Here is a 14301-nt window from a genome sequence, read left to right on the forward strand (position 1 = left end):
ACTATGTAAAGACACGGTGCGCAGCGCGTCCTTCACGGTGATACGATCTGAAAAATGCACGACGGAGTCGCAACGCAGCGTTTCTGCATCTGTTCTATGTGAAAATTCATCCCTGCGTCTCATCGGGAGTTCGCATTCAGCCTCTGATGGATCGAGTCCGACTTCATCTGGAGCTCTGCGTGACGCCGAGAAGCTCCTGAAACGTCACGGCGTGTTTCAGCTTCTCCTCAGGCTGGATCTGCATCCAACAGGCTGAAGATGAAGTCGGCAGTGGTGCTGATGAGGGGCTGAGGTGGATGGATTTCTGAGTAACAGCAGAGCCAGCCAGAGTGATGCATTGTGGGAAACCATACAAAGCGTTGTAGGGAGGGGGGGGCGGACACTTACCCTGGGACTGCTGAGGGGACTGGTGGACAGACCGGAGGACGCTCCACTGATTGACCGCGACCTACAAACACAAGATCAACGTTTAGGATGCACAGATACACAACATGTAGGTGCTCCTGATGATCGTCTGCTTTTTTTTCTGACAGACGTTTCTTGTCGACTACATGTGTAGCAGATGGTTTTACTGTGTGTGTAGATGTGTTTATTCATGTGTAGACATGAATAAAGAAAGAGAGCGAGGACAGGACTACTTCTCCAACTCGGACGACGTCCCGAGTTCATGTCAGGATGAGTAAACACTTCAGACGCGTCAGCGTTTTCATCAGCGCTTCTCTTTTCTTCTCTTCATAAGCCTTTCCATTTTTCATTTACGTCTCATTACCTTTTCATATTTCCTCCTCCTCCTCATTGTTTTACCCAAATGTCGTTACACACACACACACACACACACAGAGTACTTTGACCAAAACCCACACAGACCTGCTGATGTCGGTCAGGACTCTGGGATTTAATTGCCCGTAGACAATTTGACTTGGTGAGAAGTTAAAAATGAAAACAGTAAATCATAATTAAATATGCTTGAACTAAAACACACACACACACACACACACACACACACACACTGAGGCGACATTAAACCAGCTTCCACTGCTGTTGTGATGGTTTAGGATGCAACCATGATGGCTCCCTGCGGTGACGCTCGTCGTTTTGCTCCTTTTACATCAGATTTCCATCGCAGTCGTTTTGTTTTTGCTGTAAATGTTTCTGAACACGTCGAGCTTTGTAAACATCTCAGGTTGATGTTTAAACTGTTAGGATCAGAACCAGCAAACACGTCTCTCCATTAACCCTTAAAACTACAGACTCTTCTTCATACATATATTTAGTCCAGTTTTATCTCCATAAAAAACGACCAGGAGAAGAAAACAGAAGTTTGTAGAAATAACACATAGATCAGCAGCGACCAAGCCTTTTCTCATCTGCACATCATTCTCTCACGTCTGAAACACACACACTTGTTTCCATGTTTCCACACGTCTTCCTGCTACTATCTACCTGCTATCCACACTAAAGCCCCTCCACCTCAGCTGCATCCCAAACGTCTTCTTGGCTTTATTCCATTCATTTTCCTGCTTTTCTCATCACTTGTTGATCTTTGAAATGACTGAACGGATTCCTGGCTCATCGTTGTGTTTGTGTTGGAGGAAACCATGACGCGCTTTTACAGAACTCCCGAGTGAGAGAAAAGTCCTCGTTTCCATCCTGTTCACGCTTTATCTGCAATCCTGCCAGTTCATTTATGCTAATCTGTTTCCAGACTTCCACACCAACCGTTCCCCTGCTGCAAGGTCAGCTGCAACAACCTGATCCTCCACGAGCTTCACTCAGAAAAAACCCAACTGGTGATGAGGAGAAGATGTAGGGAAGGAGGCTGGAAGTTGACTCTGAGAAACCTCAAAAAGGAAGCAGATGAGACTCTGCTCATACAAAAACAAACAAAACAAAAACAAACTTCTCATATCAGCGCTACTCTGTATAAACTAGCATCCGCTCAATGCAGCTCTGAAACCCCATGGAAGTAAAACAGCAGTAGAACTCAGAGCTATCCATATGGAAACTACCAGGAAAGTCTCTGATGTGCTCGATCTGTTTCAACAGAAGTCTGTCTTCTATCAATGCCGTTGGAGCTGAAATATTTTAATCCCAAATGAAGAAAACTTTGCATGATTTAGCGTTTTAAACATGGACATGATTTACAGAAGTATCTACAGGTCAGAGGTGGGAAGATGACGTTTAACATTGATTTGTACTTGTTTAGAACCGCCATGTGTTGATTGGTGATCCGCCATCTTTCATGATTTGGTGCATCGGCCCCAACTTTCCCAGTTAGATTTCCAACTGCAATGGACCGTTAGAGATGTAAACTATCATTTAAACGCACTATCTGAGTCCAAAGACCTGAACCAAGACCTGAACCCAAACCTGAAAATAGACCAGAACCCTGACCTGAGACTACTGGGATGTGCTGGAGGGTGGACTCTCCAATCCCCATCAGATCTTGGTGAAAATCGAACGAATGGACAAACTGGTGTCAGACGACAGAATGCTGCTGGAATCAGAGATTAAGGCCTTTCAGCGAGGCGTGTGTTTCAGGGTGTCCAAACTTATGCAACCAGTTTCAATCAGAAAAACATTAGTTTTCTGATTTATTTCCCCAGAAGCAAAGAGTCATTCCCATCATCACCAGTTCCACCATGGAGGCTTGTCCATAATACAACTGTTTTCCAAGTATTCAGATTACTTTTGTTTATTTTAAATCAGCGTTCTCTGGATATTTATCTTGAGATGAAAAGAAATCACTTTTTGTTTTTATGGTAAGTTTTTTATGAAATGTGAGTTTGTTTCCAGTCAGAAAGTTAAAAACACAGAAGACAGACAGAAACTGAGTGTTTACGTCCAAACATGCCACGTTTAAAAGTGAAGGACAGACAGGTGAAGTCGTTTAGGTGGGAATGAAGGGAAAACTGATGGAGAAGAAGAGTAAAACAGCATGAAGTGAGATTAACGGAGCAGTAGGTACCTTTCCTCCTTGCTGCAGTTAGCGTTTGTGATATCCAAACTTTTACTGAAAACAGATTTGCTAAAAAAAAAAAAGAAAAGAAAAAGAAAAAGGGCAGACAGAAAATCAAGAGACAGAAAGAAGTCAGATACGAGGAATCAGGAAGTCCAGCATGCAGAGCAGTCCTTAAACCACAAAATAAAACACAAACGGCTGACATCAGGAGCATGCAGGGGTCGAGTAACAAGAGGACAGAAAGAAGACGATTCATGCTCGAGTTAGAGGGACATTCGTGATTCCATGTTGTAATGTTCAGCTGTGCTGAATCATGTTTGTTTCCATCAGTTGCATGGTAACGCAATCCAATCAGCCAATCACGTGGCAGCACTTAGTTATGTTGACATGGGGAAGACGGCTTGCTGGAGTTCAAACTGAGCATCATGGTGAGGAAGAAAGGACATTTAAGAGACTTCAATGTGATTTTGTTGTTGTCAGAGGAGACTGGACAGACCTGTTGGAGACATTGGAAAGACAACAGGAAGTCCAGTCAGCACTGGTTCCATATAAGATCTGCAGAGCATCATCTCTGAACACATCCAGCCTGGAAGCAGATGGTCTCCAGCAGCAGAAGACCACACTGGGTTCCCTCCTGTCAGTAAGAACAGGAAACTGAGGCTACAGTCACGTCATTGTAGCCTCAGGGAACATTTTCTTGTCCCACATTGGTCCCTTTAGGACCAACATGACCTGATTCAACTTCCACAGACTACCTGAATATTGCTGCTGACCATGTCCATCCCTTTATGAGAACAGTGCAGCATCTTCTGATGGAAACTTCCATGGTGATGTGGTGGAACGGGAGATTCTCATGGCGATGAGGTGGAACGGGAGATTCTCATCATGATGAGGTGAAACAGGAGATTCTCATGGTGATGTGGTGGAACGGGAGATTCTCATGGTGATGAGGTGGAACGGGAGATTCTCATGGTGATGAGGTGGAACGGGAGATTCTCATGGTGATGAGGTGGAACGGGAGATTCTCATGGTGATGAGGTTGAACGGGAGATTCTCATGGTGATGTGGTGGAACAGGAGATTCTCATGGTGATGAGGTGGAACGGGAGACTCTCATGGTGATGAGGTGGAACGGGAGATTCTCATGGTGATGAGGTGGAACGGGAGATTCTCATGGTGATGAGGTTGAACGGGAGATTCTCATGGTGATGTGGTGGAACGGGAGATTCTCATGGTGATGTGGTGGAACGGGAGATTCTCATGGTGATGAGGTGGAACGGGAGATTCTCATGGTGATGTGGTGGAACGGGAGATTCTCATGGTGATGTGGTGGAACGGGAGATTCTCATGGTGATGAGGTGGAACGGGAGATTCTCATGGCGATGAGGTGGAACGGGAGATTCTCATGGCGATGAGGTGGAACGGGAGATTCTCATGGCGATGAGGTGGAACGGGAGATTCTCATGGCGATGAGGTGGAACGGGAGATTCTCATGGCGATGAGGTGGAACGGGAGATTCTCATGGCGATGAGGTGGAACGGGAGATTCTCATGGCGATGAGGTGGAACGGGAGATTCTCATGGCGATGAGGTGGAACGGGAGATTCTCATGGCGATGAGGTGGAACGGGAGATTCTCATGGCGATGAGGTGGAACGGGAGATTCTCATGTTGATGAGGTGGAACGGGAGATTCTCATGGTGATGAGGTGGAACGGGAGATTCTCATGGTGATGTGGTGGAACGGGAGATTCTCATGGTGATGAGGTGGAACGGGAGATTCTCATGGTGATGAGGTGGAACGGGAGATTCTCATGGTGATGAGGTGGAACGGGAGATTCTCATGGTGATGAGGTGGAACGGGAGATTCTCATGGTGATGAGGTGGAACGGGAGATTCTCATGGTGATGAGGTGGAACGGGAGATTCTCATGGTGATGAGGTGGAACGGGAGATTCTCATCATGATGAGGTGGAACGGGAGATTCTCATGGTGATGAGGTGGAACGGGAGATTCTCATGGTGATGAGGTGGAACGGGAGATTCTCATCGTGATGAGGTGGAACGGGAGATTCTCATCGTGATGAGGTGGAACGGGAGATTCTCATGGTGATGTGCAGGAACTATGTGATGCTTCATGTCAAAATGGAGCAAAATCTGAGAAAATGTTCCATCTTTATGACTTTATTAATTAAATCAGTTCTGTGGGGAAAAAGGGGGTCTAGCCTGGTGCTGGTACTGTAAACCTGACAATACGGCTGCTTAGAGTATGTATGTGTATGTATTCAAGATTAAATGTGAGTTTGGCTAAAATATTTTCACTAAGTTTTGATTTGTAAATGATTGTTTGGCTTTTTCAAATAAATATAGTTAATAAGTTTAGAAACATTATTTTCTGTCATCAATCTGTCAAATCTACATTGTTTGTGGTAAATGTTGGTTTACTAAATCATGATCTGATGGTCAAGTGTCATATGCAGCAGTTAGGATGATTAAAATCAGCTTCATCAACACACACACAGAAGGAAGCAGATTGTTGGTTTAAGAACCTGAGATTCATCTTACTGACAGTTTACTTATTGATCTATCAGAATTCAGATTTTTTTTATTTAAGTCATTAATCGTTGGCCTCGAGCAGAGGATGGTCCAGACTTTATCAGGAATTTCTTTCCAAAGAAAAGGAAATGGCTGTAACGCTGCTTTAAATGGTCACATTAAGGAGTCATGAGAAATAAAACATCTTTATTTTAATAATCTCGATCAGCAAGTGGAAAAATGATCAACAAGTTAAAAAATATGGATCCTAAAGTGGAATTAGGGGGATCAGTTCTGGTGCTAGACAGGATCCTGATATGGCTAGCTCCACGTTGGGGCTACTAACATCAGGACTGGGGTCCGTTTCAACCTGATCTTTGTCCTTTACTATAAAATATATTGTCCTCCACAGAATCACATGGTTACAGGATACATTTCTCCACATTTGTATGCTGTAGCTGCTTTGAAACCAACTAGCATCCTTGTTAGCTTCCTGGAGTGTTAGCTTAGCCAGCGCTAAGCTAATCTTTCAGCATCTTTATAGTTTATTTTCGGCTCCAATGTGAAATTTTTATGACTGACTTGATGTGTCGTCCATAAACCCACTGAAGACTAAATGTCATGGCGTCCTTACATAGGCTTCAAGATAATCTAGTGCTAGCATAGAGATTAGCACTAGATTAGCACAGCTACCTATCAGGTTTTATAGCTTTGCATGACATCAGTAGTTGCACAGGAACAAAACCTCTTTCAGAAAAGTCAAGGTTTTAAAATGATGACTAATTAAGAAACAAACTTGACTAACTGGTGTAGTGTTACTGGTGATCCCATTAGCATGTCTGGGTTTGATGTGAACATCAATAAAAATCTAAAACCACAGAAACTCCACCATAACAAGTCTCACAGCATCAACGTGAACGATTTCTTCCAAACCTTTACAGACTTTGGGATCTGAGCAGTTCCTGTAGGAGGAGCAGGTTGGAAATGAGCAAAGCTTTTGGTTTGGTTTGGAAAAGAAAGAAAGTGGATCCAGACTAGACAGAAACATCCAGCAGCATTGCTGCCATGAAAAGCAGATAAACAGCTCCAGGAAACATGCAGCCCTCCTGCAGTCTGCTGCTCCGTCCCAACTTTACGCATTTTCCCCGCCGAAATGACGAAACCAGGCAGCTTCTCGTCCTTCGACATGCTCCATGCACACTTTGCTCACACACACCTGAGTAGACTTCATGCATTTTCATGGAGCGTCTGAGACGTTGTGTGATGCGTCGTGTGATGCGTAACCAGCGGAGACAGGAGGAGGCGGCGTGTATTTAACTGCAGCTCAGTGAGGCAGGAGAGACGGCGACACGCTCGGCCGGGTCCAGCATGGAAGTCAAACGTCTTCCCTTTTCCCTGAACTGTGTTTAAATACACTGTTTATCCTTACTGATAATCACAGATCATCATTGACACTTTGAACAACGACTAGGAGGAACACGCTTGTCCATGCACATAAACATACGTGCAGCTCTCCGTGACCTACCTCTGACCGTGGGTTGCCATGTCGATTGCTCGTCGGACAGGAACGGGGGATCCTCCCTCCGTGACGGTCAGCACCTCCATAGACTTCCTCTCTGGCCTCCGCTTGCCATGACGACTGAGCATGGGCGAGTCCACACGCTTCCTGGGGGGGTCTGCTGAGTCCGGAGAAAGAAGGAAAGAATGAATACTTCCATTTAATTATGCAAATGAAATATGTGAGAAGGAAGGAACATTTTCCATCGTCTTCTAAATGGTCGTTAGAGAAGTTGGGAATGTTGGAAACATGCAGGAAAAAGGAAAAATTTATTTCCTTGATTTATATTGAGAATGTACATTAATCAGAATTAATGTTGAAAAAATTTTAATAATATCACTATAGAAAATCTTTAAGAAAATAAAAATACATTTCAAAATAAAGTGCTTTCTGATTTACAAAAAAAAATAAATAAAAATAATTTAAATTAAAAAGGGATTAAAAGGTAGGTTTTTTTAAATGAAAAATTAATAAAAATTGAAGTATTTTTTATGAACAATAATTACAAATTAAAAAATTAAAATAAAAAAAAGAACCAAAGTAGTTTTTTTTTTTTTTTTTAAATTTATTTTATAAAAAAAAAAAAGTTTAAAAGAGACCAAAGTGAATAAATCAGTCCTGGATTGCAGGTGACCGACGTACCAATCTCATTACGTGGCGGCAGGTTCTGGTCCTCGTGGCTCGGGTATCTCTCCTTCCGATCCAGCAGCAGGAAGTATATCATCTTCTCCTGGTTGTCGCTGGTGAACAGTGGGAGGAAAAGATGCTCCATCATCACAGGACACGTTAAGTAGGAGAATTCATCAAACTGACATGTTCCTGAGCCTTCTCATATATGTTTTTGTCCCGTCTCCTCCTCTTCCTCCCCCCACCCTCCTCTTCAACCTGCTCCCTCCGTCACTCACTCCTCCGACAGCAGGTCTTTGGTCAGTTTCTCCTTGTCTCTGAAGCAGCCCAGAGAGTGCATGCTCTCCAGGACGTCGGGGTCGATCTCCTCGGCGGCCGCCAGCATCCGGATGGCCACCTTCCGGGGGACGGGCTGCTCGGGTTCCGGCTCGTTCTTCCCGGCTCTGCAACAACAAAACGCAGCATGAAGAACAGCTTCTAAAGACAAACGAACATCTGGATCACTGGAGAAGAAACGTGGGACGGTTCAACATCCAACTGCAGCGGATTCTGGTTCTGGTCCTGATAGAGTTTTCCTTCCCGGTTCTGGTCCTGATGGAGGTTTTCCTTCCCGGTTCTGGTCCTGATGGAGGTTTTCCTTCCCGGTTCTGGTCCTGATGGAGGACTGGATCGATGGAAGGTCTCATCCCGGTCATTCATATGTTTTGTAATAAACTGGACTCATGTGGATCACCTGCTGGATCTGGTTGAACTGGAACTAAATAAACTGAGACGACGTTTGTGGCTGAAAACGGTAGAAAAACTGAAGAAATTTTCTTCTTTTTCTGAGACGTTTAATCTTGTTAGATTTCAGATAATTTTAAGGCTTTAAATCTTAATTTTTAAGAGTCTGAATGACTTTTTTCATTTGAAAAACAAGTAAAAGTTGTTCTATTTCTTTCTAACATAGTTTGAAAGAAAACAGCCAAATTATTACTTACAGGAATAAACGGAAACAAACACAATCATCATCATCATCATCATCATCATCCTGCTGCTATGTTTTCTGTAAACAGGAAGGAAAAGGTAATAAGTGAGGTACTTACAGGTACCACGTGTGCTTCTGGATCTGCTCTAACTGCAAGAAAATCAGAGGAGGAAAATCTGAATGAGTCATTTTTATTCATGAGTGAAATAAAAACAAAGATTCTTCATGTTCCCATAAAGATCCTGTTTACTGCAATGAACACTAAATGCCTCAGATATCAGCTTCATTTTAATGACTGAATAAAAACTGTTTTTATTGTATTTTGTCAGCTGTATCCGACTGATGTTGTTGCTATGGTAACCGGGAAAAGATGGATTGACAGGTGTCAAAACAAAACCAGCGATTTGATGCTTTAATGACAGACTTTAAAAATAAGAAAATGTTAAAAAAAATCTCCCAAAAGAAAAGAAAAACATGTTGAGAAAAAATTCTGATGCCGATTAATTGGAAAAAAATATGTAATGAACTTCTTTTGTTCTCTTAACGTTTACAACAGCAAAGACATCGGTTACAAGCAGAACATTTTACTCTTTCACAATATTTCGTCATTTAGTTTTTCTTTAACTTCACAGCAGAGAAATTTAGGTAGAAAAACCTGCAGTAAAGCATCAAACACCTGGCCAACAGCTGCACTGATGCATTTATCTTTACATTTACAGCTGTATATAAGCAACATTATAAGTGAAGTTACTGGAAAAACATTACTAATGCAGCACTCTGATGCCATTTGATGTTAAATGACATTTTTTACATCATTTTCTTTGCATGAAGCGATCACTCGTATGAAGCAAATTGAAAACTGACATCACAACATGCTAAGTTAGCATAGCTGCAGCAATGCTTTTGCTAACACAGTATAAATGTCTTTTGTTTTGCAAACTGAGAGGACCATGTATAATAACAAGGAAGGTTTGCTACACAAGATAGGAAAACTGATCCTTTACTGACAAATCATTCTGTGAGATACTGACCGCATCACACACACACACACACACAGACAGATCACACTTGGTATCAGTGCGCGGCACTATATGCTACAGACAGGCAGTAACAACTTAAGCCAAGTTAGCACAACTTTAGCAAGGTAACGTAAACTAAAGCACTCACTCGTCATTACACAGTAAAGAGAGTTAAACTGAAACTGGAGACTTGTTGCGTGATTCTTTATTTTACAAAGTCTATGAACTTACCTATCTGCAAGCTCGAGAGGGTCTTACCTGCAGCCTGAAGAATGAGGCGGGGCTGGACATTGGGAGGGGCTGGACGTCCAACCCAGGCCCTACATCACTTTGAATGGATGAACCCTAACTCTAACCCTGACTTCACGCCCATGGACATCCAACCACGCCCAATATCTAGCCCCGCCCATATCTCCAGGCTGCAGCCGGGGGTTATCTGCAAGTTCCGCCCACCTGTAATGTACCTGACCAGTAGCTTTACTACTGTACGTACAGCATGGGGACTGAGGGTTGAATGAAGTCATAGCCCCATCTAGCGGACAAAAGTTGCAAGTACAGTGTTCTGAATGACTCCAACGCTTAAAAGCATTTCCTGTTTTATGAGAAATTAACAGCGTTTCATGTCAACATGGAGCAAAACCTTTGAGGAACATTTCCAACATACAAAGAATTGAAGCAGTTCTGGAGAAATAAGGGATCCAACGTGGTGAACCTGGTAAAACGTACGTTGTGTGTAGATGATTTCACCAGAAGACTGAGTTGATTTTAGTTCAGCACCTGAAGCTAACAGGTTGCCTTGTCTTTGCTTCCTACTTCAGTTTCCAGCCTCTGACCTTCTTCTCCCGACATGGTCGACAATTTCACGTTAACTAAATGATTTCTTGTGTTTTTGTTTTCTCCTTGTTAATAAACTGTTAAATATGAAGGTTTACATTCAGTCTATTGCAGCATGAAAATAAAGAGCAAAGGCTTTTCAGTCCTGTGGTCTGACCAGCAGCATGAAGCCAAAAATCACGCCGAGCAGATTTCCTGACATGATTCTCAGCTGAGATGAATGTTTGTCCAGAGATGAGAAGATTGTCTGTGGAGTAGCTGCAGGGGCCGTCACGGGCACTTGTGCTAAATTTAACCTGAGCCGAGGCGGTAGCAGAGTACGAATGGGTTGGGGGGGCTTCTGATGAAGACTTCGGTGGGCCGCGTGGCGTGAAGCTTACCGTCAGTCTCTTGCTGGCGTCCACCTCGATCATGCCGCGCAGGAGGTTCTGGCAATCTGGGGGAATGAAGTGAGGCATGTGGAAGACTCCCAGCTTCACCTTCTCTAGAAGGTTCCTCAGGTTGTCGTCGTCGAAAGGCAGCGCGCCCTGAAGATCAGTGGAAAGATACGTGGTGGTTACGTCTTCATCATTTCTGTGCAGGTTTATATTCAGACTCAGTTTAAATATTTTCATTTTCACATCTGAATATCTCAGTTGTGCTTCCATCATATTATGATAAATATTGTCATCACAGATAATATGTTGCAGGTGTAAACATCTGCTTCCTGCAGACTCTGGCATGAAAACATCACAGTTCCTGACAGCGTTTGGTCCTTTACAAATGAGTCGGTTCTTTGAGGCGAGCCAGAAGAACTGATTCCAGTCTAAAAGAGTTTCTGAATCGTTAATTGGGGCTGGACTTTACTTTGCTGGGGCACACCATGCGATCAGTTCCATTCAAGTAAAGACCAGGATTGTAGCTAAGGACGGGTCTAAAGACAGGGTTTTTAGTAGTGCAGACTAGGTTCAGAGAGAGAACTGGAAGTCAGATTTAAATTACTAGTATGTCAAGATGGAAAAAAAATGGAGAAATTAGCTCATTTAAAGTGTCAATGATGAGATTGTTCTTTGTTTACTTGGTCTGTTTCAGTTGTTCCTTTAAAGTTTTGATTAAAATATTAAACACAATTATATCTTCTAATAAAAAAAATGCACAAAAATAGTCTATAGTGATAAATAAAAGTCACTCATAAATGTTAAATTAGAATTAAACAGAAGCTCTGGGTGACACTAGATGAAAAACCATTTGGGAGCCATCTTGGGTGAATCTTCTAAAGGAGTCGTGTCAAAAGAGTCAAATCTTTCAATCGAGCTGGACTTCCCATTACAACTCGTGTTGCTGCGACTCCAAGATTTCAGACAAGCAGCTGAAGAAAAATGGATGTAAATTATTTTCTAAATGATGATTTAGCCTTTTTTCCATTCTCAGCAGCTGCAGTTGTTTTATTATTGATATTATTGATGATGATTTTTGATAAATCAAGGTTTTTAAACAGTTTTCAGCTTATCTATGTTTGCAAATGAGTAAAAATCAAACATTAGGAGTCATAACTGCACAACGCTGCTCTAAAACTGAATTATTTTGTAAAATAAATCTCAATCCATCATGCGTCCTGCTGCTCTTTCAGCACTACACCGTTTACATTGGTGATGGCCGCCTGTCGGCATGTAAACGGCCTTTCGGCCAGTTCTGTGAGCGTTATCAGTGATGATGAAGCAGCCTGTTCTCCAGCCAGCCTGCTCAGCTTCTGCTCTCCAGCTGGGGAGCGCGCTCGGTGACGTGATGACTGATGCCGCTTCCTCCCGGTTAGAAATGAGCAGGACAAAGCCAGATGGCCGCTGACACCATGCGTGTAATCAAAACAAGACGAACAGAGAGATTTATCTTCACACAGTGGCTGTTTTCCCCTCCATCTTAATCAGAACACGCTCGTGTTCACACAGCACACAAATAAACACGCTGATCAACTTTCTACTCTGAAAACTCACTTATCAATGTCACATTACAGAGATGCTCGTCTGATTAGTCTGCTTGTAATGGGAAGTTCAGCTCTTTAAAAGATTCAGCTCTTTTGACTTGACTCCCTTTGAAGAGTCGACTCTTTTGGCTCCCAAATGGTTCTTCACTTAGGTTCATTTAGAGTTTTGATTTTAGTCTAATTTATTTATAGAGTGGTTTGTTTGTTGGTATGCATTGGTTTTATTTTTTATATCACAAGCAGCTTATTTTAGTGTATTTTTTCATTTCTTATTATAAAATAGTTTTTATATAGTACGATATATAGTACTATTTATATAGTACTATATTTTCTGATAATAAAGAATGAATGTAAGGCTCTTATTTATGATCAAAATAAATCAATAAAAAGTTGTTTACCATCAAACAAACTACTCATAATTGATAAATCAGATTAAAAATGAAACCCTGAAACTGAATCTAAATGAAGAATCATTTGAGAGCCAAAAGAGTCAACGCTTATCATGGAGCAGAGTCAAAAGAGCCAAATCTCTGAAAAGAGCTGAACTTTCCAGGCCTCTGCAGAGCTTAATGAAATGTGGATGAAGGGATTCAGCCATTTGTTTCATGTATGCTGTAGAAGGGATTCACCTAAAACCTGCAGGATAGATCTGATGGCCTGGACTGGACAGGACTGGACTGGACTGGACTGGACCTGGTGTACCTGGTCTGTACCAATAGACTTCCTGTCTCTTAAGAGCCCCTTCCTTCACATTGTGGTATGATCCTCAGCTTCTAATAGATTTGATTGCAAAGTGTGTTCATCAAAGGAAGCCCTGCATGTCCTGAAGATTCAGCTCTTTTAGACAGGAATCTATTCTTCTTGTTCACCTTAAAAAACAAGCTCTTACATCGACCATCGACTTACAGAGATCCATCTGTAGCGTTCTCATGATGCGTAACTAAATGTTCGGGGAAAATAACGTAAAACAAACAGATTTATTAAACCTGAAGTTAACCAGCAGTAGAAAAAAAGATGAGTCTTAAAGCTGTTGTCCACATTCAAAATATCATCTGTCTGCATTTCTGTGACACATTCTTATTGAAAATCTCCTATTTCCCTGTCAGAAAAAGAAAATTCTTATTTATAAAATGCCTCTGAGTGCATCAGCCTGATGTATTAATGTTTATTTACTGCAATCTATCCACCTGTGAGTCTGTCGCTTTTCCATTCAGCTAACATACAAACAACTTTCTTTATAATAAATCAAGTGAAAAACAAGGTGCAATTTATTTTCCACATGACGTGATGCTGATGCGTTCGCTGTCGGAGGTGAAGCTGCAGCAGACGTGTCCACTCACCACTAAAAGTGCAAACAAGATGACTCCACAGCTCCACGCGTCTGCTTTCCTCCCGTCATACTTCTCCCCCTGGTGCACATGTGCAGAAAAACACACAGGATGCTGCTTAACATCACGGTCCAACCAGAACAGAACAACCTGAAAAAGCCACTGCTGTAATGGAAGACACTCATTCCTGCTGCACATGGTTTAATGTTCGATGGGGTGGGGGGTGATCTCAAGCTCTCAGCCGAGTGTGAAGCGGCAGGGACGAGAATCTAAGGAGGACGGAGTGTCCTGCCGGGTCGGGAATGAGGACATGTTCAGGTATGTTTGGTCTTGTTCAGGAGAGAAGGAAGGATGAAGCAGGAAATCTAGAGGAGGATCACAGCATCAGAAGGAGCTAAGTCAAGTTTACCAATCGATCTACGCTCCTACACTCATCTATAGTCACGAGTTTGTAACTGGATGGAAACCACGAGCAGCTTAAAGGAGTTTCCTCTGCAGGCCGACCGGACTCGGCTTC

General features: G+C 42.5%; 1 protein-coding gene across 1 annotated transcript in view; it reads right to left on the reverse strand.

The window, feature by feature from the left end:
• The window catches only part of LOC306758213 (serine/threonine-protein kinase BRSK2-like), a gene marked incomplete at both ends in the record, with an annotated part of 156758 nt that overhangs the window by 16380 nt on the left and 126077 nt on the right, over positions 1 to 14301 (reverse strand). Inside the window, 8 exons of the mRNA XM_079243453.1 lie at positions 388 to 448; positions 2969 to 3028; positions 7017 to 7170; positions 7692 to 7789; positions 7955 to 8119; positions 8762 to 8793; positions 10877 to 11023; positions 13797 to 13865. Coding sequence (XP_079099579.1) covers positions 388 to 448; positions 2969 to 3028; positions 7017 to 7170; positions 7692 to 7789; positions 7955 to 8119; positions 8762 to 8793; positions 10877 to 11023; positions 13797 to 13865 — 786 coding nt within the window. The remainder of the gene's footprint in view (positions 1 to 387; positions 449 to 2968; positions 3029 to 7016; positions 7171 to 7691; positions 7790 to 7954; positions 8120 to 8761; positions 8794 to 10876; positions 11024 to 13796; positions 13866 to 14301) is intronic.

Source organism: Telmatherina bonti, assembly GCF_933228915.1.
Source record: "Telmatherina bonti genome assembly, chromosome: 1".
Taxonomy (NCBI): domain Eukaryota; kingdom Metazoa; phylum Chordata; class Actinopteri; order Atheriniformes; family Telmatherinidae; genus Telmatherina; species Telmatherina bonti.